Source organism: Myotis nattereri (assembly GCF_964212035.1).
Source record: "Myotis nattereri genome assembly, chromosome: 2".
Taxonomy (NCBI): Eukaryota; Metazoa; Chordata; class Mammalia; order Chiroptera; family Vespertilionidae; genus Myotis; species Myotis nattereri.
This window is the reverse complement of record NC_138076.1, coordinates 201009335-201034534: the sequence shown is the minus strand read 5'-3', so window position 1 is coordinate 201034534 and position 25200 is coordinate 201009335. Positions and strand designations below refer to the sequence as shown.

Genomic DNA, 25200 nt, shown 5'->3' with positions numbered 1-25200 from the left:
GTTTCTTCATTTATGAATGGAGGAATAATAAGAATACCTATCTCATAGAGTTGCTTGGAGGATTAAATTTATATATAACTAGAGGCCCGTTGCAGGAATATTCCTGCAAGAATAGGGCTTCCTGAGACCAGAGTGAAGCAGAGAAGGGAGCGAAGCCCACCAAGGCAGGCTTCGCTCCCTTCTCTGCTGCCTCACTCCCTCCCTTCGCCGCTTCGCCCTCGTTTCCCTTCCATCTCTACCGCCTTGCTCCCTCCCTTCCCCGCTGCCTCGGCTCCCTCTCTTTCCTGCTGCCTCGCCTCCCTCCCGTGTCCACCACCTCACTCCCTCCCTTCTCCGCCACTTCGCTCCTTCCTGTGTCCGCTGCCTCAGCTCCGCTCCCGTCTCTGCTACCTCCGATCCGTTCCCTTCTCCACCACTTGGCTCCCTTCTGCAGTGCTTGGCTTCCTTCTACACTGTCTTCAGTCTTCACTGGGTGCCAGTGTATGCAAATTAACCGCCATCTTTGTTGGGTTAATTTGCATACTCTTCTGATTGGCTGGTGGGCATAGCAAAGGTATGGTCAATTAGCATCTTTGTCTTTTATTAGTGTAGATAAATTTATTTAAAAGAGTTCAGAGTAGTATGCTATTATTCATACTATAAACAGGTTACTAGTTATTGGTAATGACAGAATCTAGGGCAGCCGTGGGCAAACTATGGCCCACAGGCCGGATCCGTCCCGTTTGAAATGAATAAAACTAAAAAACAAAAAGACCGTACCCTTTTATGTAATGATGTTTACTTTGAATTTATATTAGTTCACACAAACACTCCATCCATGCTTTTGTTCTGGCCCTCCGGTCCAGTTTAAGAACCCATTGTGGCCCTCAAGTCAAAAAGTTTGCCTACCCCTGATCTAGGGTATAAGTATGTAAGGGAATGACTAAAGTAGGGTAGAAAGTAGGCCAAGGAACTGAAAGACCAGCATTATTGGAAGGATTATCTCTGTTGATATTGAAAGCACCAAGAATTAAGATATATTGAGTATTGTTAAGATTTTCTATTCAGTGACTGGTAGGATTATTATATTGTACTAGAGGCCTGGTGCATGAAATTCATGCATGGGAAGGGGGTGTCCCTCAGCCCAACCTGCACTCTCTCCAATCTGGGACCCCTCAGGGGATGTCCGACTGCTGGTTTAGGCCTGACCCCTGTCCGGCAGTCGGACATCCCTCTTGCAATCTGGGACCGCTGGCTGCAAACTGCTTGCCTCCCTGCCTGATCACCCCTAACCACCTCTGCCTGCTGGCCTGATACCCTAACTGCTCCCCTGCTGGCCTGATCACCCCTAAATGCCCTACCCCACCGCCCTGATTGCCCCTAACTGCCCTCCCCTGCTGGCCTGATCGCCCGTAACCACCTCTGCCTTGGCCCCTGCCACCGTGGCTTCATCTGGAAGACATGCAGTCTAATTAGCATATTACCCTTTTATTAGTATAGATATTCATGGTGAAGACAGATTTTCTCTAATATTGTTGTAATAGCTGTTAAAACAAATATCTAAAAGTATTGACTTTAAAACTATTCCCTTTAAACTTATTTTTTTTTGCTACATTTAAAAGTTTACTCAAATTATCACATGATTTTTTGCTTTTACATTTGCAGAATTTATTTCAACAGCAACAACAGATTTTTCAACAATCTAGACTTGGTCAGAGCCAGAGACTGAAAACAATTAAACAGTTATATGAACAATTCATAAAGGTCTGTTGTATTTCGTAACATAGCATATTCTTATAAAGCAATTTATGTTGGAAGTAGAATATATTTTTTTTTCTAAGTTTAAGGAAAAACATTTTGCTTATGCATTTAAAATTCTTAACTATTCATTTTAAATTCATTGTTTTTTATTTAAGTACTAATGTATTCTACTTTCAGATTCTAATGTTTTTGTGGCCATTATTCAAAATAGAAAATGGTAAATTGGGAATTTTACCAAAAAATATATATATTGTGCATAAGATTTGTACATAATATAAGCACTGTGATAGTTCTCGGTTCAACTGAAAATAGAAAGTTCATAAATCATTTCTTGGTAGATTTCCAGTCTTTTTTTTTTTAGTATGTTCAATATTGAAACCTTAACAGTTCATTAACCCACTGTTTTAAGCAAAGTACACTACAGTTGTTACCTCCTATAATACTATTTGATTCATGTCTGGCACCTTTTAATCCTTGTGGGCATTCTGGTTTTGATGCATTACTTAGAATATTTTTATTAAGAATAAATAATGTACACTACTTGAATTTTTTAAAGTTCCTACTTTTGAAAATTAATTGTACAAGTTTAGAACCTGAGATTAAAAATGGTGATTTATAACTAAAATAGTTTTTTGTGTTTTAGAGTATGGAGGACTTGGAGAAGAACAGTGATACTCTAGTTACTGATGCACAAAATGAACTTAAAAATGAAATGGCTATGTTTCAAAAACAAATCATGATGGATACTGTAAGTTATGATATTACAATTGAAAAGTAAGGATTAATATGTTTTAAGCATTGAAATATTTTATTTGTTGAAATATGGTTAACACTTATCTAAAAATTAAACAAATGTTTAATATCTCCTTTCATGAACAGCAGCAGCAGGAGATGGCAATTGTTCGAAAGTCTCTTCAATCCATGTTATTCTGATGACTCTTTGAAGGGAGAACTTGAACCTAAGTAATATGATACAATGATAACATTAGCTAAGAGGCATATACATTTTTAGAGTGGTTTAAAAATTGTATTTTCAAATATTACATTGTGTTACTCATTAGCTTAAGTGCAAGCCTCTTCTTTGTTAACCTCCAAATAAAATCTAAACAGTTATGTGAGTAGCAGCAATTCCTAAATTGTATGTATAAGCTTTCTGCCTTTTAATAGTAATAGTGAATTTTTCTGACATTTGTCAATTAACTTAATAATAAAGATGATCTAATTTCAAGTTTTGACTTCAGTGTATCTGTATCAGTCCCCAAAAGTAGAAAGCACAAGTATTGTAGGTTACATTGTTATTCTTTAAGAAAAAAAAAAATCTATTTTTATATGTACATCCTTTTGTATAAAGTCATTAAGTTACATAGCCAATTCCAATGATAAGATTTCAAAAGAAAATCTATTGACTTATAAAATGTATTAAAAGCAACTTAAATTTGTGTTGTGGAATAAAACCACTAAAAACCATTAAGATGATTGAACAAGATATAAATACAGATTTTAAAATACAGATTTGTGAATGTCATTTCCACAAAGACAATAAAATTCCATTTAATTGAGCTTGGTCTAAAATTAAATGGCATATACTTGTAGTACTGATTAAATATATGGAAGTTTGATTTTATATTCATTTCCAAACTTGAACAGTTAATTCATATACCTTGTCTTTTAAAATGTGTATTTTAAAAACAAAATATATGAAACACTTGATTTAATAAAGAAATTGTTCCACCATTTGTTTTAAGTATCAGCTAAACTTACTCTTTTTTTGCTCAAACTGCTTTCATTGACTCATTCAAAACAAAAATTATCCCCCCCACAAACATGCCCATTAGAAGTGATTTTCTCCTGTTTTACCATGTTTTAAATTCTAATCCTCCCCCACTCCATAACCCACTCTTATCTTACTTTTAAGGTTTTCAAAGTTTTAAAAAACAAATCCATGGGAATTCTGTTTTTCTGTGATAACTTAAATAGGAAGAAATTAGTCCACCATTAACAATAGTCTACCTGACATTAGGGGGATAATTTGCTTCCTAAATTTTTACATTTTGTACAGGAGTTCCCTTGTAAGCCAAAGTATATTTTGGAATATAAATCTTAGGTACTACTAAAATGTCTAAGAAGGTCCTTATTTGAGTTTACCAAGTGTTACAGAGACAAAATAAGTACACTGGAGTGTTTTCTGTGTCCTTAATTCACATAAGTATATAGTTTTTCCTTATAAGGAATATCAACTTCCACTTTTTTCATTGTCTTTTTCTTGCTTAAGATATAGTACATGTTCATTACTCCTTTATTTTTTTTTATTTTATCATATGGCTTATGGTCTACAGAACTGTGGGATAAAATTAAAAGTAGGATAAGAGGGGAGGGAGTCTGAGGATTTGGATCACCAAGGAGCCTGGTGATAGTTCTATTATTCATAATGAACACTATAAAATACTTCAAAATGAGAGTAGAAAGATAAGAATCAGTACATGGTGCACTTGGTGGTTGAGTAACTGATACTTATTTTATCCCCCTTTTACCTCAAATGAAATGTGTAGTTGTAGTAACTTTTTGGCTAGTATTCTAAAGGGAAGATATTTTTGCCATGTTTTTATAAATTACTAATTTTCTTATGTCAACTGTATTTTAAGTACTGTTTTACTTTTCATAAAAGGATGTTTAATGCCTATCTTTTTGTGACAATGAAATTTTAACTCAGAATATCAAGAAATAAGTTGCCCTCACTATAAAGATTCATTTGTTTTTCTGAACTAATAAGACAAATAGCTTTTACTTAATACAAATTACAGAAAATTCCAATAACCCTTTTAAATTCTAGTTGGTATACTAAAAAATGTATTTCATTTTATATGATAGTGGTTAACATGCCTCTTTTGAAAATGACTAATAAAAAAATCATAAATCATTCTCAGTAAATACAGTATTATAATCCATGTACTTATGCAGTATTATGAACACATCAATTTTTAGCAAAGTAGCATCATCCTCAACATGGCTGAAATCCTTTCAGTTCTGAATTTTTATGTAATCATTTGGCAATGAAAATCCTGGGTATAAGAATTTCTGAGACAGATACTGCTATTTAGAACTATAGTGGTTCACTTTCTTGTACCTAGAAAATTTAAATTTCTTTCTTAGTTTTATTTCTAATTTACAGATTTGTATTACTCTGGTAATCTGTTATAAAAAATGTTGATACACAATGAGGACTTCACAACTGAAATAGACATAATGGAATTTACAGGACTTAATGTTTTATATTCAAATATAACCTTATTTGATAGTATACTAGCCTCCTGCAAAAGGGGATTTCCTTCACTCCTAGGTTCCCCTAACTGCTTCTCCTTTTTTCCTTGGGTTATTAGTCAATATGCTTGTGAACCTGTTCAGGTGCTGGATGACATGAAATCTTGAAGATACTTAGATGAAGGTGTCTTGAAATTTGCAGGCACAAAGCACTAAAGTACATAATCATATCAAATGAAGAAATGACCTTTAGAGCAAAAAAAGAAAATATAAGATAGATTATGGTCTATCCCTTTTGAAGCAGCAGCTATTTTTCTGCCTGACCCCCCCCCCCCGCCCCCCATCTCGAAATTAACTGAAAATTCAACAAAAATACATTTTAGAGTATTTCAATATACAGTGGGCCTTGACTTACGAGTTTAATTCGTTCCGAGACCGAGCTCATCAGGGAGCTTGTTAACTCAAATTACTCTGTCAACTCAAAGCAAAAAATTGGCCGAGAGACAGCTGGTATCTCAAAAAACTCGTTAGTCGGGACACTCGTAAGTCAAGGCCCCACTGTATTTCATATTTGAACCTCATATAGTCCTCTGGAACATGCAAGGTATTTCACAGTTATAGAATCTAAGGCACAGTGGTAAAAGCCTAGACTAGGGGTGGGCAAACTTTTTGACTTGAGGGCCATGATGGGTTCTTAAAACTGGACAGGAGGGCCGGAACAAAAGCATGGATGGAGTGTTTGTGTGAACTAATATAAATTCAAAGTAAACATCATTACATAAAAGGGTACGGTCTTTTTTTTTTTAGTTTTATTCATTTCAAACGGGCCGGATCCGGCCTGCGGGCCGTAGTTTGCCCACAGCTGGCCTAGACTAAAACACAAAAGCTGGAAAGTAATAGAATGGAAGTCTTCACATTCTTTCAATTATCTGCTGTGCTACAAATTTCTGCTAGAAGGGACTATCAGTTATAACAAAACCATTCCATCATAGAGGTTTCTTACTCCCTTAAGATTAGCTGTAAGAAAGTAAAGGCCTATGGAAGTGAAGTAGATGTCCCTTGTGTGGACCAAGCGGAACAAAAAGGCCTGGAAAAGATACCATAGTTAAGGGGAGGCATACACAAAATTGTGTTGTATAAAAAATTGAGGAAAGCACACTATTTAAAAACTTTCCCAGAGACCAGAGGCAGATGCTTCCTTTCAGAAATAGGAGCCTCACAACTCTGTTGGTATAAAGGGAATTCTCACCCATGAGAGGTAAATCATTTACTTGAAATGCTCTGTGTGATCCTTTTCTCTCTGAAGCAATAACCTTTCCCCTAAGGATGCCAAAGGGCACAAGTGTTTTGAATTTGACTTCCTCACCATAATCACCATCAGTGTAAACCAGGTCAACTCACTCATTACAAAATAGGTACTTGAGTTTTTAACCTGATATTTTAATTATGTTGAACAATTCCACTTGGTAATATTTAAGTTCATTAAAGAAACCCTACATTGAATTTTCAGATATTTTGAATAACCATCCGGTTCTTAAATGTATACTGTTTTGGAGCTCTAAAAGTATTTAAAGTGGACAGCAAATTAAAGGAAATTATTCTGATCTCACCACCATTAGAAGAATGGAAAACCTTTGAATGGACCACGGATGGATATTATTAATTTACTCCAGAACCTAGTATAAAGGATCATCAGATGTGGTACCCCACACAGAACAGATATAGTTTTTTAGTGCCTAAATCTAACAAATAGGGTAGTTGATTCAAATTATCAAAAGATTCACTGCAGGGTTTCTTTCAGCACACTTTAATATGTGTTTATGTATCGCTAAAAATTTGGTGAAGGCAAGTGAGGTCCAGAGGTAGGGGAAAATATAGCAGAATTGTTTGAAACCACCATAATTAAAGATCTACCATAAAGTTGTCTCAATAAAATAAGAAAATAATTCTTTTATCCATTTTTGTGATTAAGTTATTACCAACAATGATTTTCTTTTCCTTTGATGGCTAAAGCATCTCTGTTAAGTACCATAACTCTATATATAATCATTTTGGATAATATTTTGAACATATGTACTATCCATCACTTTCTTGAGGAGGATGTAATCAATAAGAGTTTAACCTTTGCTTGATGAGACATCATCATGAATATAAATCCTCGAGGGCCATATATAGGGTTACTTACTGCTACCAGAAAATGGTCCCCAAATCTGGTACTTGGTAATATTGTTTTGTTTCATTTCCTCAATATTAGTTGACAGTTTTTAAAGCAATAAGTGCTTACCTTTGCTAACACGAACTCCATCTAATTTACCTGTAACCTGCCATAAGCTTGGATTAATTCTAATAAGCTTGATTAAGTAAAAGACACTAATAAGTGCAGTAGTCCTTTGGCAGAGTAAAGTCATTTTTGATATCTTTAAGTATAAATAGTATTTTAGGGAGAGGATAAAGATATAGTTTTTTTTAATATATTTTTATTGATTTCAGAAAGGAAGGGAGAGGGAGCGAGAGATAGAAACATTAATGATGAGAGAGAATCATTGATCGGCTGCCTCCTGCACACCCCCAACTGAGGATCGAGCCCACAACCCAGGCATGTGCCCTTGACTGGAATCGAACCTGGGACCCTTTGGTCCGCAGTCTGATGCTCTATCCACTGAACCAAACCAGCTAGGGCAAAATATAGTTATTTTTAAGTAAACAGTTGTATTTTTAAAAATTTGGTTGGAAGCAAGATCTCCAGATATGTAGGCTGTTTCTATACTCAATAAAAAACAATTCATAGCTTTAAATAAGTAATTTTACAGAAACATTTATGGTATAAACTAGTAGTAAGACTACCTGATATTTCACTGAAATGACTCTTAAAAATAGTGTTATCTGACATCTGTTAAAAATAAAATCTTAGCAGAAAAGAACTTACCATTGCTATCCATAGAACAACATATTCGTCTACAAAATTATTAAAGTACTGGTCTAAAAATAAAAGACCTGGGCCCAAAAAGGCAGTGTCTTGAAGATACAGTTCACTTTTAGTCATGTGAGCTATCTATAAAAAAGTAAACAAAATAATTTTACTATTAAATTTCAAACATTTTAGCTTTTACTTGCAGAACAGAATTGATTATAACTTTAATTCACTATTAAGACAAATAAGGATAAAGACACCATTTAATCTCATATTTGATATGGAAATACTGAATCTAAAATTTCTTAAATTCATGATTGATGACTGGGTAGCTTTAATTAAAGTTTCCAGTATTTAAATTTCTTGATATCAGAAAGTTATAATTGATAATAATTAAACAAATAAAAGAACTTGCTATACAGTAAAGAATCTGTTTCCCTAAATATAACATTAACTCATTCACAATTTTACTTGGAGGACAAATACATACCTACATTTTATGATGATAACACCACACACACACACACACACACACACACACACACACACACATAAAATACCCATTGTATGAAATAGTTTCCAGCTCTGAGTTTGAGGACCAAGTAGGTTATTATACCATAAATCATAAAATAATTTCTTACCACCAATTTTTGTGCTACTTTAGCAAAGACACATCCAAACATTAGGGTATAAAGACAAGGATGCTTTTCAAACACATTAGTTGCTGACTTTTTATAGATCATTATTGCCGGTATAATAATTATTCCTATGTGAAGTCCAGGTGACAAGACACTGGTGCCCTAATGGATAAAGCAGAAAATCAACATCACATTTTAACACTATTGATTATATTACATTTTCTGAGCATCTATTTTGTTTTGAACTAGAGACCTAAAGAACAGTGAGTATACAGGCCTTGGCTGTGCTTTTCAAACTTTCACAGAACTCTAGGGTTACAAAGATTCTGTGCTATAGGTGTTTGATTCCAATTAGTAAACACTAAAAAATAATATAATTTATTCTATACCAACTTTTACTATGCTAAAGGTCATCAACTCTTGGACTGCGAAGTTAACATATTTTTGTCCAGAAATATCTGCCTCGCTCTCTCAATACCAACTCCCCCTTCCCCTGCCTTTTTTCGTATTTAGACTGCAAATGCACTTTTATGTAACACTCACTGTAAAATCCAACCCATTACATTTTTATCTTTGTGAATCAGAATTCTCTCAGCATTGCTTATCCTAAACAAAATACTGAAATAAATTTGGTCTTAAGACTTACTAAATCTATAACCACTAATTTAAATGTGTTCATTAAAACAGACATATCCTTGTTTAAGTTTACATGTTATAACTGACTATAAAATTACAGTAACAATCCTACAAAGACATATATAATAAAAAATTATACTATATAGTAATAACATAAAAATTTAGACTAATAAAATAGTGCTTTTATCTGTATTATGGTTCGGGAGATTTTATTCAAGAAAATCTGCTGCTAAAAATGTTGGAAAACCACCAGTTTAAGAGTTTGAAATCAACTACTTCTTAGCCCTAATATTTGATTTCTTACCTTCCTTCAAACAGTCCATCAATTATTTCTTAGTAAAACATTCTCTAAAGTGGACACTGACGCTTACTAAATCATATTTTCTTTAGTAGGACTCGTGTTCCAGCTAGTGCTCTATTTTGTCACCCATGGTCAAGCAACTAGTCTTCCTAAGCACCTCTGCACAGTACTGTACTGAGGTCAACAGACAAAACACCTCAAAAAACATCAAAATAATGTTTTCAACTATATCAGAACTTATGTATCTAAATGAGTTTTATACTTTGCTTTTGAATTATGTATATAAAATATACTTTAATAGATGGATAATTTACGAATTATGTGGATTCTTTCGAAATTGTCCTAAAGCCAATTCATGTCATTTAAGAGGATGAGACTTTTTTAAATGAAAAATGCTGTATTTCATGTTTATTACTCCTCTTATTTATTAGACCAAGCTCCAAATGACTTTTTTTTCTAAATCAAATCCACCTTTAAAGGACAGAAAAATTGAACTATAACACCAAAGAAATTAACGAGAATGACTTACAGCTTAAAGTAATTCTAAAAAGACATTCCAAAAACGTTTTTGATAAAAGATGGCATCACTGGAATAAGTATTCATATCCTTATGTTCAAGAACCTTGAAGATTACAATATGTTTTTTAAGAAACAGATACTGTGTTATATTTATTTAAAATCTTGGCAGGAGTTCTGACTCATAAAGCACCAGGTCTGTCCACTCAGTTTAGGAATTAAGGTTATATTTTACCTTTTAAAATAGAATAGTTTAAAAATATATATTTCAGTGAAATATACTTCTCTGGTAATAAGTATCCCATATGTGAAACAATGACCTCTGGCAGCTTTCCCGCCATTCAATCAGGAACTCAGTCTCTACCTTTTCTCCTCTCCTCTCCTTATTAGTGTAAGGCACAAAATGCAAGACAACAAATGGCAACTCTTAATTATGTACAGTAGTGTAACAGATGAGTAAATGAAATGCCAGGAATGTCTATTCAGAAAAGCTACAAAGAGGAAAAGTGCTTTATTATCAGTCTACACTGTTTTAAAAATGCTTTTGTATTATGTACTTAAAAAGAATCTTTTAAGATATTTCGTTCCCTTCCCCATTCTTAAACTTCAGCATATGTTTAGTATCTCTGTAGCTGGTGATAATTAAGTTTAGCATAAAATTAATGTCTTACTGCTATAGTGGATCCATTCTTGCCAACTCCACCATGGAGGATAACATGGAAATAATTTGAACAGGAAAAAATTGCTCCACCTACAACTCCAAGAACTGGGAAGATCTTCAATTTTACTTCTAGAATGGGTATCTTGAGGGGTAGAGGAAAGAAACATCATTAAGAAAATAGAATTTATTTTCCTATTAAATAGTAAAGAAACATTACAATATGGTCCTATACAATAAGTTATCATTTTTCTTTTACTCAAACTATAACTTCTGGAAGGCTATGAAGTGGTAACTTCTCTTTTAATGGTTTTATTCATTAAGTGAAAAACAAATCCACCAAATTCAGCTAAGTCTACTTACATAATTGTCGTGAGACATTTAATCTCATAAACCTTCATCTGACTTAAATGAATGAAAAAGGATAGGCCACTTGGATTGAGTAAATCACAGGAAAGTCAGACACCATAATCTGCATCATGAATGTGACAATCATGATGTGTGTCCATGCAAAAATTCTGTGTAGTTAAGATCCAGGATTAAATCTCTAGCAGTATATTTACCTGTTGGTCAAATGCTGTTCAAGAAAACTTCCAAAGGCAGCAAAGGATTTAAAAAACAGTAACAATGAATTGCCAAAAGCTGTAGGCTGTCATGTTCTGAAAACAGACTTTGAAATATTGTCCCAAAATTTGTGTAAACTATAGATTAACAATTAATTTAGAAAATTTACATCTAAAATAAATAGCCTTATGGGTGAGAATAAGCAGATGTGCTTTCTTCCTATAGTATTGCCAAAAGAGTGGATGAAATGATTTTAAGATGAAATTACATTCTTCCCCATTAAAACTAAATCAGAATTCCAAATTTAAGACAACCACGTCTGACTCAGTGACCAGAGATGCCTAACTGCCTCTAGGTCCACATTCACCTTCTATGGGTACTGACAGAACAGCTACCACCTAAGTAAGACACATCACATTCCTCTACTATATTCCAGAAGCCTATAGTAGCATATGTTTGATGCTATTATTTAAACTTACATGAGAAGAAATATGAATGTCTCAGGGAATGTACCACTACTTGAAAATATGCTCAAAGTCTATTTCTGATCCTAGTGATATGAACTATAATTAGCCAATTCTGAAACCATTGTCTCAGAGAAGTCTCCTATTACTATTTTTAATAGAATTACCTTTTAGAGCAATTTTAGGTTCACAGCAAAATTGTACGGAAAGTACAGAGTCTCCATAGGCCTCAGTGCCTCCAGCATTATATCATACAGAATAGTTTCACTGCCTTATAAAAATTCTGTGCTTTGTCTACTTAACCCTCCTCCCCACAAACTCTGGCAATCACTAACCTTTTCACAATCTCCATCGTTTGCCTTTTCCCGAATGAGTCGTATAATACATAGCCTTTCAGATTGGCTTTTTCTACTAAGTAATATACCGTTAAAGTTTCTCCACGTCTTTTCATAGCTTGGTAGCTTTTTCTTTTTAATAGTAATTAATATTCCATTGTCTGGATGTACCATGGTTTATCCATTTACCTACTGAAGGACATCTTGGTTGCATCCATGTATTGGAAACTATAAATAAAGCTGCTATAAACATCTATGTTCAGGTTTCTGGGTGGATAAGTTTTCAACTTATTTGGATAAATCCCAAGGGATCTTATGGTAGGAGTATGTTTAGTTTTGTATCTCATACTATTTTCACTGGACGTATAATGTAAATTAGTGACTAAAAACATAGAATTTGGAATCAGTCTACTTAATTTCTAGCTCCAGATCTCACTAGCTACCTAGTATGTGTTCTTGGACAAATTAATCTAACTAAAACATTCATAAAACAGATTAATGATATTGATTTTATAGGATTGTTCTGAGGATCAGGTGAAGCAATGATAGTAGAATGTTTAGGAACATAATAAGTGTTGAATAAACGTTAGTTGTTGGCTATTGATATTATCCTTCTTAACTCTATGGGAATGAGATTGTGAGTCAGCCAGTGTTGTGGACTTAGGTTGTAGAGACACAATAATTTGTTTCTTTCTAGTTTCTCCCTTTGCAAAGCGTGAATGTATGACAGTGGCTTTGTGAGTGTCAGTTTTGATCAAAATACTGAGGTTACCAACCAAGCAGAAAATGAAAATACTCCTTAATATGGGAAACTTCACCTCATTATAGAGTATAAAAATGCAAATTAGCAACATTTCTTTCCTAATATTGAGGGACAAGTTTCAAATGTAAAATATTTTATTGAATTTATTCTTCTAAACATCTATTGTATAAGATAAATTTTGGCCTGGAAAAGGCAGTTCAACTAGTGTTTAAGTTTGTATTAGGGAAGTGGGGTTCTTTTTTTTCTCTGCTAATATATTCCTGCATAAAGGAAAATGTCATAAGGTATGTAGGATAAAAAAAAATTATATAACAAAAGGAGAAAGTTAAGAAATGCAATGAATATTAAGTACAATGCCCAGGATTTCTGAAGAAAATTAACAATGCAATATTTTTCCTAAATATTTAAAAAGTACTTAAAAGTAAATATAAACATTCAGTTTTACCGTATAGTCCCACATTGTTGCTCCTCCAAATGTAGACAACACAAAGATGATCATTAAACCTACTTGAATTTCATTTACATCCACTCTAAAGATGAAGGATAAAGAATAGAAAAGATATTTGTAAATAAAATTCCTGTATGTAAAGGTTAACCATATACTATATATCAAAGGTGTAAAAATATCTATAGGCTTAGTTTATTTTTACCTTTAGTTCCATCACTGAATTATCAGATGACTACACGGTTAAGTAAAAAACACACCTATAGAACAACATGTGCTCACATACAGGTAAATATTAGTATATGCATGAAGAGGACAACTCTATGGCATATATAAAATTGCTAATAGTGGTTACCACTGAGATTGCAGAAGACTTTTTACTTTCTATTTTATGTACTTCTGTAAAGTTTGAATTATTTTTATAACAATTACTCTCATAATCAGAAAAAATTACAAAATATAAAAACAACAGATAATTTAAGACAAATTCTTAAACATTCTCAAGTCAATTTAACTTAAGCAGGGAAAATTCCAATAGTTTTCCTTATTAAGTTACTAAGAGTTCCCTTTTTTCCCCATCCAAATATTTTCCTCTTAATATATAAATGTGCTTCAATTTTTTGTATAAAAAAACAATCCCTAGACCTAGCTGGTTTGGCTCAGTGGCTAGAGTGACGGCCTGCAGACTGAAGGATCCATGGTTCCGTTCCAGTGGAGGGCACATGCCTGGGTTGTGGGCTTGGTCCCCAGTAAGGGGGCATGCAGGAGGCAGCTAATCGATGGCTCTCTCTCATCATTGATGTTTCTGTCTCTCCCTCTCCCTTCCTCTCTGAAATCAATAAAAATAATTTTAAAAAAAAACAACCCTAAAAACCAGCCAATATCAGTCTCTAATCGGTACCCCCTGAAGCTATCGACTCCTCTCTTCTTTGCTCCATAAACAGGTTAACTGAAAAGTAGTACATTTCTAATTTCCTCCTGTCCTCAGAGTTGCTGCTTAATCCACTCTAATCTGATTTTTGGCGCCATTGTACTAAAATTACTTAATGCAAACAGTGTCTTTCAATTTGCCAAAACTAAGGAATACATTTCAGTTATTATCTTGCATAACCTCTCTACAATACTGAAAATGCTGATCATTCCCTCTTTCTTGAAATGCTTTGCTATGGTTTTATTTATTCCATTCTCTTTCCTGATTCTCCTAACTTGCTGGAAGCTTTTCTCAGGCTCCTTCTTAGACTGCTTCTTCTTCCACATCTTAAATGCTATTACTTCCAGAATTCTATCTTTTCTCCTTTTAGAGTCTCTGAACAATTCTCTCTGTACTTAAGACTATCATCTATATGCTAATGACCTCTAAATCCCCATCTTCTTTTCTGAGCTCCAGATTTTTATATCTGTCAGCCTACTTTACATCTCCACTTGGATGCCCCAGAGTCTCTAGATCAGTGGTTCTCAACCTTCCTGATGCCGTGACCCTTTCATACAATTCCTCATGCTGTGGTGACCCCCAACCATAAAATTATTTTCATTGCTACTTCATAACTGTAATTTTGCTACCGTTATGAATCATAATGTAAATATCTGATATGCTATATGTGTTTTCCGATGGTCGCGACCCACAGGTTGAGAACCGCTGCTCTAGATGCTAAAGGAATACTTATTGCTCTGCAAATATAAAAAATATGAGGATTAGATGGTAAAAAAACAACAACAAAAAAAACAGAAATGGAAGAAAACACAACTAAGTTATTTGGGGACAGGAGGAAAGGTGAACTGAATATTAAGGAAAATATGAATAATGACATGCAGGTATTAATAAGATCAGTGGCCTCCAGGCTTCATGGAGAAATAATCAAGTTAGTTGGAAAAGGAAAACAATAATAAAATGTTTGGTACTTTGTGGAGAAAAAGGGGGAAAAAACTAACATTTACTGAGCATTGATCATGAGTCCTTTTTCTATACTATTCAGGTCCCTTATTTTTCTCTTTCTCCTGTCTAATATAAGTTGGAGAAACAGAGAAAATAAAGTTATTATCAAATATGTAATTATTTATAACTGGCAGAATACCTAAAAGATTTAAATTAAGATACAACATTTATGGATGCTCCAATAAGTTAAAAGATAATTTAAATTCCTGATTGAAGCTTTGTTCCCCTTATTACATATATATGAACTATAACAGACAGTGAAAATAAACTCAGTTATATTTTTAAATGTACAACTTAAAATACATACTTACTTTCCAAACCTCAACACACCCGAAACATAAGTCTGCCAATGAGCACAATAAAATAAGAACATCCCAATAAAACAGCAGAAAAACAACCAGTCATGATGAGTTCCTAAACGCACAGCAATTGAAGCTCCAACTGCCATCAATACTGAAAGAAACAAGGTTTAAGAACCATTAAGAATTGGAAATAATTAATGAAAAAAAATCGCCATCTACTATTCAGCAATACAGAGTTTTAAGGAACATAATCTTGGCATTAGAATAAAGTACACTAAACAAAATAAACACTTGAAGATATTTTTAAAATACACTGTGCAAAAATTGCTCCCATAGGTACACCCATCCAAAAAAAAATAAACCATTCAAACAGCTCATTTCATGTTTAAGTCATTATTAAAAAAACAACCACAACTTCAGTTAATTTACCCGTGGAAAGAGAGTCACAACCATGGTCAAAAAGTTCTCCTAAAGGAGAACAAGAATTTGTTCTTCTGGCTTGTTTCCCGTCAATAGCATCCAGTGACTGGTAGATAAAGAGCCCGAGTGCACATAATAGGTATGTCCAGTATGGTGCCTAAAAATAAATGTAAATAATAAAGACTATTATAATAAAACTAGAGGCCCAGTGCATGAATTTGTGCACAGATGGGGTCCAGCCGGCCCGGCCCCAATTGGGGCTGATCAGGGCCAGGCCGGCTGGGGGAAGGGGCCGTGGGCGATTGGCTTGTGGGTCCCGCCCCCGATTGGGGTAGGAGGGCAATTGGGGGTGAGACCGGCCGTGGGGAGGGGCTGTGGGTGGTGGGCCAGCCGGCCCCGTCCCCGAATGAGGTGGGAGGTGCCAATTGGGGGTTAGCAGCTGGGGGAGGGGCTGTGGGAGGTTGGCCAGCCAGCCCCACTTTTGATTGGTGTAGGGGGGATGATCGGGGGTGGAGCAGGCTGATTGAGGTGGGGGGGTCAATCAGGGGCCAGTGGCCTGGGGGAGGGGCCATTGGTGGTTGGCTGGCTGGCCCTGCCCCTGATCAGTATGAAATGCTGATGGGGGTGGAGCTGGCTGGGGGGAGGGGCCGCAGGCCTATCGGGGTAGTGGGGGTCCATCGGGGGTGGGGCAGGTTGGGGGGGAGGGGCTGTGGGCGGTGGGCCAGCTGGCCCTGCCCCCGAATGGGGCTGGGGGTGCCGACCGGGAGCCAGCGGCCTGGTGGAGGGGCCATGGGTGGTTGGCCAGCCAGCCCTGCCCCTGATCAGGGTCGGGGGGCTGATCTGGGGTGGGACTGGGTGGAGGGAGGGGCTATGGGCCAATCAGGGTGGTGGGGGCGGGGATATAGAAGATTCATAACCTTCTTTCTACAGGTAAAAATGAAACTGAGCAATCAAATGAGTTGCTCTAAGTCATCCAGGTAGAAGGTCTCAGAAGCCCACATTCTGAGAAGCACAAAATTAAGTCACTGGGCAAGGATTAGGACTTGATTTTGATTCTTTCAATACTATACATATATGGCACTAGATTTGACATTATTCAAACAAAGATGGATTACAGACCCCTGCTTCTATTCAGGATGGAGTATCAGGGGACTGGATTTACTCTCCAACCTCATAAAACAAGAAAAGCAATAAAATAAATGAAACACCAGTTTTCAGACATTGCAGCCAATACAGGACGTGATCCCTGTAGAAGGGAAACAAATGAGGTGAGCCTATGACTGCAACAGCTTATGGCCTAGAGGCAGTTTCTAGGCCACAGGAAAGAAATGGGGGACCTGAACAGTGCCCAGTGATCTTGCTGTGTTGAAGAGAAACATAGCATAGTTTAGGAAGGCTAAGGCAGCTAGAATTTGTGAGGCAGAGCACGGAAGAAGAGGAAGGTGCTCAGGTGATTACGTATAAGGCATTTAGAAAAGTACCTGGCATATAGAAATGAGGCAAGATAGTAAGCTAAAAAAATTCCTTGGCAAGTGGAATGGGGAAGCCAAGACAGAGAGCTGAACAAACTGGCGGAGCAACTTACAGCTTCATACAGGTGGTCACCTCCCTAGGCCTCAGTTGTATTTCAGCTCCAGGCCCAGAAAAGCTGCAAAAGGAGGTGGTCGAAGCCAGGAGCAGCTGCAATGACCAGAGACCCCCTGCCCTGGTGCTGACCAATCAGCAGAGACCCTGAAAGATGAATATGCTGCTGAAACCTTTCCTGAGACCTCCCCTAAGATTCTCAAAGGCAAAAGAGAGAATAAAGCCCTTAAGACAAAGGACCCGCTCAAGCTCTCCCTCCTAGGAGCACCCATGGCATTTCTTCCCCCTCAGGCAAGCATCTCCTAGACGCAAAGGCTCCCCAGGAGACTTGCAACCAGGGGAGCAGTGGTCAGGAGCAGCTTGTCCCAAGCTTACCCCCAAATCTGTCTCCAAGGCTTTCTTTTCTCTTTTGACTTCTCAGTGAGCCAAAGCAGCCCTGCTTCAGCTCATTTGTTTCCTATAACACTTTTAGAAACCAAAGCAGCCCTGCTTCAGCTCATTTGTTTCCTATAACACTTTTAGAAACCAAAGCAGTCCAGCCTAGGCTCTCCCATTGTTTCTTCTATGCTAAGCCCATCATTATTTTACTGTCCCCAGCTTTAATAAACATACCCTCATAGTCACCTGGACTCATATTGTGAAATCTTTTCTGCACAAAGAACCCACACACTGCCAGCTGGCCCTAGGCAGACCTTCCCAGGGCCAGGTTCCCTGACTGGTATCAGAAGGAGCTCAGTAAATTTTTTAAAAAATATATTTTATTGATTTTCCACAGAGAGGAAGGGAGAGGGACAGAGAGCTAGAAACATCGATGAGAAACATCGATCAGCTGCCTCCTGCACACTCCCCACTGGGGATGTGCCCGCAACCAAGGTACATGCCCTTGACTGGAATCGAACCTGGGACCCTTGAGTCTGCAGGCCAATGCTCTACCCGCTGAGCCAAACCCGTTAAAGCAGGAGCTCAGTAAATTTTAAATATTTATTGTAACTATTATTACTGGTATTACCTGCATAAGATAATTTTAGGTGTGTCACGGGTGAATTTTTCATTTCAATATTTACATCTTCATTTTGGTGTATTTTGGAAAAATTTAATGTGGTTATTAAAAGGCTTAGAATGAGTCTAAGTCTTTAAAAAATGAAAGTTTATGAAAGAAAAATAGTAAATAAAAAATAGTATAGGTAATACACAAAAAGCAAATCTTCCCAAATTAAAATTTAGTAAATACTGGAACTATACAATGCTCATTTATACGTATGAATTTCTATACTTAAAAAAAAAAAAAAAGCCTCTTGGCTTTAAATAACCTTGGGTATAGTTGACAGATATACAAGATATTACATAACCAGTAACGACTGGGACATTTCAATGATCCAAAACGTCAACTGACTACTCTCTCCATAAAAATAGAAACTGCATTTGTAACAGGGAGAAAGAAAACTGTTAAGACAGACCTTGCATGTGTGAAAAAATGTAATACTGGTGTGGTGTCAGAGGAGGACTTTGATCCTAGTGGAGTGATTCCAGTGACTGTTTTTGGGGTTTCTCACAGACTGCCTGTTCTAACCCATATCATGTGCCTGTGATATAGTTCACAGACGTTCACCTGCGCTGGATGGGGTACTTCCTTGTTTACCGAGGGAGGCTCCCACCGGATGCCTGGGAGGCTCCCCAGGCCTTGGGTGTCAGGAAGGGTAACACTGTTCTCAAGCCACTCAGGAAGGGCCCTGGGGGCTAGCTGGTTTCAACAGGGCTCTGTGGCCTCAGCTCTGGTCCGGGGCCAGCATTTGAGAAGGGCACACCCATTCCCAGGAAGTGAGGCAGGTTGCAGCTGGGGAAGGAAGCCAGTCAGAGATGCAGTTGTTCACCAGCACTTCTGGGCTACAGGGGCCTTTTCTGTACTCTGAGAGGTAGGCTTCTTTTTCTATTTTGTGTGAAAAGTCATTTTTTAAAAAACTCCTAACTCTAGTACTTACTAGAGTTCTTGTTGAAAATGCCAGACTCCCACAGTGCTAAGGGGAACAGGAAGGAAGAGGGGTATGAAGAGAACCCCTGGGGTCAGATCTATCACCAAAGTCAACTGTACCTGGTGCTCTAACATCTGCTCGGTTTTATAACTTCACAAACTCCAAGTGGCCAGAGCCTTATGCCCAGGTCAAATACACAGGGAGTGTACACTGACTTAAAGCTCTTTCCACACACTACAATGCCATGTTCTAGCCACACTTGAACCAGAATTCTCAAGGAGAAACAGCTTAGTCCTTGGGAATCGAGTGCAGGAAAACCACAGGAATCAAGGGGCAAACCCCACGGCACAGCTACTTCCACATCACCTGCAGAAGTTCCTTCCAGGCAGGGCTGGGATCAGGGTGCGGCACGATTTATTCTCAGGGTGGTGCACCTGCCTGCTTACATTCTGAGGCCTGAGTGCCTGCTTGCCTCACTCAAGTCCCTGCCCTGCTTCTAGACCTTTCACCTCTTGAAAGTTTGGAGTTTATATTTTATTTTAGAAGGAGAGGCCAAGAGTCCTGCCTTAATAAATGATACTTGTTAAGTTATTGAGCTGGATAAAAAAGGAAATAGACCAGATTTCAAAGAAACCAAACCTATACAAAAACTGAAAAGGAATCTACAGATTATTGCCTTTTCTTATTCCCCCAACAAATAACTCTTTATAGTGCAAAGGCAACTATAACCTAAATTATTAAGACAGGGAATAAAACATTTCTTAGGGTCTTTCTTACTTTCTCAGATATACTTGCTTTTCAATTCAACTTTCTATCATAAACAAAAGAAATTGTTCAGTGCCCTTTGACCTAGCTCTATGCTAGGCACCCATCTGCTATAAACACACTCTTAACAGAGACACCAACGTGGATTTATGTACACAGACCGAAAAGATAAAGCAAAAACATTTACTCAAATCAACTTAAACAATAGAGCCACAGTTTATACCAGTCAAAAACAGGTGTATGAGGGTTTTATGGTAGATAAATGCTACTAGGCTGGAGTTTGAAAAACTAGATGGGAATCACTGAGTTTTCTCATATGCAAATATAGGAATCACATTCAATAAGCCCTAAGGCCCTTCAAACGCTAGGGGTCTATGATTCTACTTAGGATCAGGCAGCCAAGAAACGGGGGCCAAGGACAAGGCAGCATTAAGACAGAACTGCTTCATCAAAGTAAGGAGGAGGCCATTCAGTTCTTGTTTTCTCTATTCGCCCCAACTCCTGCTTACTCTTGGTCAAATTACCCAGGCCAAACAACTGCTAAGTATTTAAGACCTAATAAAACTGGATAAGGTTGGACAAACATGATCTCCCGATTACATTTTGTTATCTCATCTGTGCAGTCAATAATTCAGCAAATAGTTTTACTAAACCTCTTGCTTTATGTAAGGCACTGTGCTGAGGAGAATGGGCAAATGAGCAATCGCTGTCTGAATTTAAAATTTGGCAGGTTGTCCTGCTCAGAAAAGACACACATAACCTAAATCAGGGGTAGGGAACCTCCGGCCCTCGGGCTACATAAGGCCCACGATATCATTTGGTTTGGCCCTGACAAGGCATTAGAGTTAAGTAAATTAAATGTTTGACCAAATATTACAGGTTAATTTTTAAGTTGATAATTCTATATGGCCTGAGAATGATGATATAAATACCCAAATGGCTTTTGGCAGAAAAAAAAGGCTCCTCAAATGGAGAACAAAGTCCTACGGTGAAGCATAGCTTTCATTTTTGGGATCCTGGTCTCCATTTAAAGCTATATTCCCATTTAAAGCTATTAATTTCCCTTCAGTTTCCTCATTTATAAAATGGGAATAATAATAGTACCTTTTCATAAGTCCTTGAGAGGATTAAATGAAGTAACAGACAAAAGCAGCTTCAAATAACACCAGGTATAACATAGTCAATACCTGGTCAAGATTAGTTCTTATTAGAAGATTAAGTGGTTGATTTGACTATGGAGAAGGAAGAAATATTTCATCATGAGTTAGCTTTAGAACTGTGCATTAAAAGATGGGACAGGAGAACGGAAGAGGAAGGAGAAAAGAGAGGGACAAGGAGAGAAAGCCTTGCTGTATAGTAAGCAGTTCCATTTGGCTGGAGTGGAAAGGTCCTTACCAGAAATGGTGGTGTGAAATGCAATTCAGAGTACTTGCATTAACTTTTTCCTATTAATTTCCCTTCATCCCCCAGTCATGTCCTAAAAACTAACACACTAACTAAGAAATAGATAAATCTTATTAATATAGATATGTAGTCTGCATTACATACATGTAATCCTCTATGAGTAAGATTATTTCTTAGTAGAGGCCCGGTGCACAAAATCCGTGCATGAGTAGGGTCCCTAGGCCTGTCCGATCAAGGCCGATTTGTGGGGCAACTGGCGGGATGATCGAGGGGGCCCCCCGCTGGCACCTGCCTTGGCCAGCTTGGCGCCACCTGCTCGCTGGCCCAGCCCCCCGCCACAGCCACCACCGGTCATCTCCCTCTGCAGGGCAATCAGGGGGCCCCTAACGGCACCTGCCTTGGCTGGCTTGGGGTCTGCGGGCTTAGGGCAGCTCCTGCGTTGAGCATCTGCCCCCTGGTTGTCAGTCTGCATCACAGTGACTGGTCGTGCTGCTGGTTGTTCCACTGTTCAGTCAATTTGCATATTAGGCTTTTATTATATAGGATATGGGTAGATAAGCCTATACCTCTAAATCTAAAACCCTTATGTGTTTTTCCTGATCCTTTATGGAAGCAATCTGTCAAGTCTGAAAAAGCACAAAGAATTCTTAAGTCTAAGCATAAGGAAAACAAGTTCCAAGGCAGATTAAAGTCACTTAACCCTCTGGGCCTCAATTTCCTCTTACTAAAAATATATAGTACTACTGTTACTTCAAGATGAATAGACAGAAGGATATTAAAATAGTGAAAAGACTGCTGTAGGAAGGAAAAAATTTGCCAACGTCCTAGGGTTGATATAAGACACAAATGCAACAATGGATGTGAAAACACTTTATATACTTGATAAATATTGTATAAGATATAAGGTTTCTTTCCTACATACCATATACAAAAAGGCAGGAACTCCAGATAAGAAGGTGGTAGTATATGTAAAAAAAATATAAACTTTGGTGTCAGTCAGACTTAGATTAGAATCCTAGCTCTGTGATCTGAAAGCAGAACAGCGCTTTTCTTTCATGTCGCTGCTGGAATCATCAGACAGGCCATGTGAGTCCTGCAAAGGTGTTTCTCCTCACTGCTTCAGCCACTCAGAAGCATGTGCAGGATCTATTGACATATTTTAGAAACTCTTCTTGCTTTCATCTTAGCCCTTACCTCCCTTTTTAGATCATTCTGATTTTTTTCACTTTTTTTTAAATTGCCCCCCCCTTTAAAAGAGGCTGAGCCTAAAAATTAATTAGTTATACTTTGACCTCTTCCTTCACTCCCCTCCCCCGTACATCCCTAAACAGAATCTCTTGGACTTGTTTGTATGCCCTGTTCTTTCTAAGTGCTCAACAAATGGTTCTTAAATTAATAACAATATTGAAAAGTTCAAAACCTAACTGGCAATTAATTATCAGAAACATCCAAATACCGTTGGGCCAAATCTAGGCTGAAGAAGAACTACATTTTATTATATATTTTCAGGACACTTTTAATAACAGTAATATTTTTAATTTGTTGAGCAAGTTATAACGTTTTACGTTTATCTGCATGTGATTTATCTGGGTCCTCACTGCAGCCTTGTGAAATTGGTTTGGCAGGTAGCGCTTTCTATTTTATATCTGGGCAACAGACCAGCCGTTCTCTTCTTAATGTGGGAGAGCCATAGTGGAACCCAAGTCTTCCTCATTCTAGCCAAAAACTAAAGCAACTTACTTTTTGCATAAAATATGGAAATGAGTAACAATAGGAATGTCTGCCCAGAAATCATCTATAATAAACATAACTATCAGTCAGCAAAATGTGTTTAAAAATGTAGGCTCCCTCCTCAGGCCTTCCCCACGCTACATTGTCTGTCCATGGGCTATGCATATATGCATATAAATCCTTTGGTTTATCTCTAAAGCGGGAGTGGGGTTGAGGGAGTCAATGGGAGGAAAAAAGGGAACAGCTGTAATACTTTCAACAAGAAAGATAAATTTTTAAAAAGCCTTACGCAACAAAGGCAATAACTGCACAACTGCAGCATTATTAAGTCCAACTGACACATCAAGTCTGTAACATGAGTTTGCACTTTTCATAAGACTGTATTTTAATTTCGTGTGGATTATTTTAATTTTGATTTTTTGGGGGGTGTGGATTATTTTAAACCACTGTGTATTATTTCTATGGTCAATGTTTCTTTAATTAAAAAAAAAAAAAAAAAAGAAAAGCATTCTAAGTGGGGGGAAATGTAGGAGCCACTAATTATTATTTTTTAAAATGGATGTATATATGGAGGACAGGAGATATTTCCGCTGTATTCATGTTACCCAACCTCAGATCACATTAGTTCTCCCACAGGATCTATGTTCAAATATGATTATAAAAGGAGTTCACTATTTGGAGGGCAAAGATAGGAAAACAATGTCATAGAAAGTGCAATGTAGCCTTTATCCCTGCACTCTACAAAGCTATAGGAAGAAGGTGCCCCCCCACACACACCCCCACCCCCGCCTCCAAAACCCTCCACACAGCCCAAGGGGTGCTACTGATGAACAGCTGTCAAGCCCACATTATTTACTCTTATTTGGGACACAGGTCAACGCCTTGCTGCTAATAAAATCCACTGGCTTTCATGCTCCGTGGGTCGTGATGATAAGGATGATCGCCTCGCTGCTACCTTGGCTGGCGTTTCACGAAAAAGCCAGTGAGGCAAAGAGGAAGTTGTTACCTCTGAGAAGAGTAACTTCTCTTTGATGAACGCTACAGATACTGGTTCTGGAGGACCCTTTCTGGGGGTTCATTTCAGGATCACGAGCACACTCTTGAGAAACAGACGCCTGTCAGTGTCCAGAGGGCACGTGGGGATGACCTACCTGACTGGCCACCAGCCCCGGTGCCAGGCCGCCCGGGACGGTGGTGTCAGTGCCCAGCGGGGCGGGGGGCGGCGGGGCGGCGGGCCCCCGGCTCGCAGTGACCTTGACAGCCCCTCCGCCGCCGGGGCAAGGCTCGGGGCGGACGCGGGACTGGGGTGGCGGCGTGACCGCCTCTAGGCAGCTGGGGAGGCTCGGGGCGGGCGGGCGGGCGCGGGGGAAGCGGCGGGGTCCGCCCTCCGCCGCCCCGGGAGGCTCAGCCACGCGGGGGTCTCCCGCTCCCCTGGCGCCTGCAGCCGGGGCGGTGCGGGCGGCGGACGCGGGACTCCGGGACAGCAGTTGGGGGTCCTTCCGCCGCCGAGCCTCGGGGGCGGGCGCGGGGGAACCCCCGGGGGCGCGCCTACCTCCTCGGTGGCCGTGGGGCAGTAGGCGATGAGCAGGAGCGTGGTGAGCAGGTTGATGGCGAGGCCCAGCAGGGTGATGGAGTTGGGGGCGAGCCACAGCGGCACCCACTGGAGCAGCCAGGCCCAGTAGCGCTGCAGCGGCGGCTCCAGCACCGAGACCCCCGCCGCGCTGTAGCGGTGCTCCTCCAGCCGCCGCAGCTGCGCCGCGCTCAGCGGCTCCCACAGCGCCCGCAGCCAGCGCGGCGCCGGCCTGGCCCCCGCGCCCGCCGCCATGGCCGCCTGCGGGCCCCGCCGCTGCGAGCCGCCCGCG

At 38.5% G+C, this 25200-nt stretch overlaps 2 protein-coding genes across 4 annotated transcripts in view; one reads left to right on the top strand and one right to left on the bottom strand.

Moving 5' to 3' along the window:
- SYCP3 (synaptonemal complex protein 3) overlaps positions 1-2966 on the top strand; it is a 9350-nt gene extending 6384 nt beyond the window's left edge. The window contains exons 4-5 of the mRNA XM_081084038.1: positions 1645-1743; positions 2384-2966. Of these exons, the coding sequence (XP_080940164.1) occupies positions 1645-1743; positions 2384-2518 (234 nt within the window). The 3' untranslated portion in view covers positions 2519-2966. The remainder of the gene's footprint in view (positions 1-1644; positions 1744-2383) is intronic.
- CHPT1 (choline phosphotransferase 1) lies at positions 2530-25200 on the bottom strand. 3 transcript variants are annotated; one of them, XR_013995620.1, is made up of 9 exons: positions 24891-25200; positions 15894-16041; positions 15474-15615; positions 13230-13314; positions 10672-10803; positions 8551-8709; positions 7925-8050; positions 5046-5245; positions 2530-2699 (listed from the first exon to the last, which is right to left on the bottom strand). XR_013995620.1 is itself a non-coding variant. In XM_081085164.1 (9 exons), the coding sequence occupies exons 1-9, from the start codon at positions 25161-25163 to the stop codon at positions 2655-2657; spliced, it is 1221 nt and encodes a 406-aa protein (XP_080941290.1). In that variant the 5' UTR covers positions 25164-25184; the 3' UTR covers positions 2530-2654. The 3 variants fall into 3 exon arrangements, 1 of the variants encoding a protein (XP_080941290.1); XM_081085164.1 differs by having other exon boundaries at positions 5135-5245; positions 24891-25184; XR_013995621.1 differs by lacking the exon at positions 7925-8050 and having other exon boundaries at positions 24891-25163.

Bases quoted from the DNA above. Each gene is read 5' to 3' on its own strand.
- CHPT1 (XM_081085164.1), bottom strand. From the start codon at position 25,163: ATGGCGGCGGGCGCGGGGGCCAGGCCGGCGCCGCGCTGGCTGCGGGCG. The intron at 13,315-15,473 runs GTAAGTATGTAT...CTTCATCTTTAG, and splicing joins GGTGTGTTGAGGTTTGGAAA to AGTGGATGTAAATGAAATTC. The intron at 10,804-13,229 runs GTAAAACTGAAT...CTACCCCTCAAG, and splicing joins CAACAATGTGGGACTATACG to ATACCCATTCTAGAAGTAAA.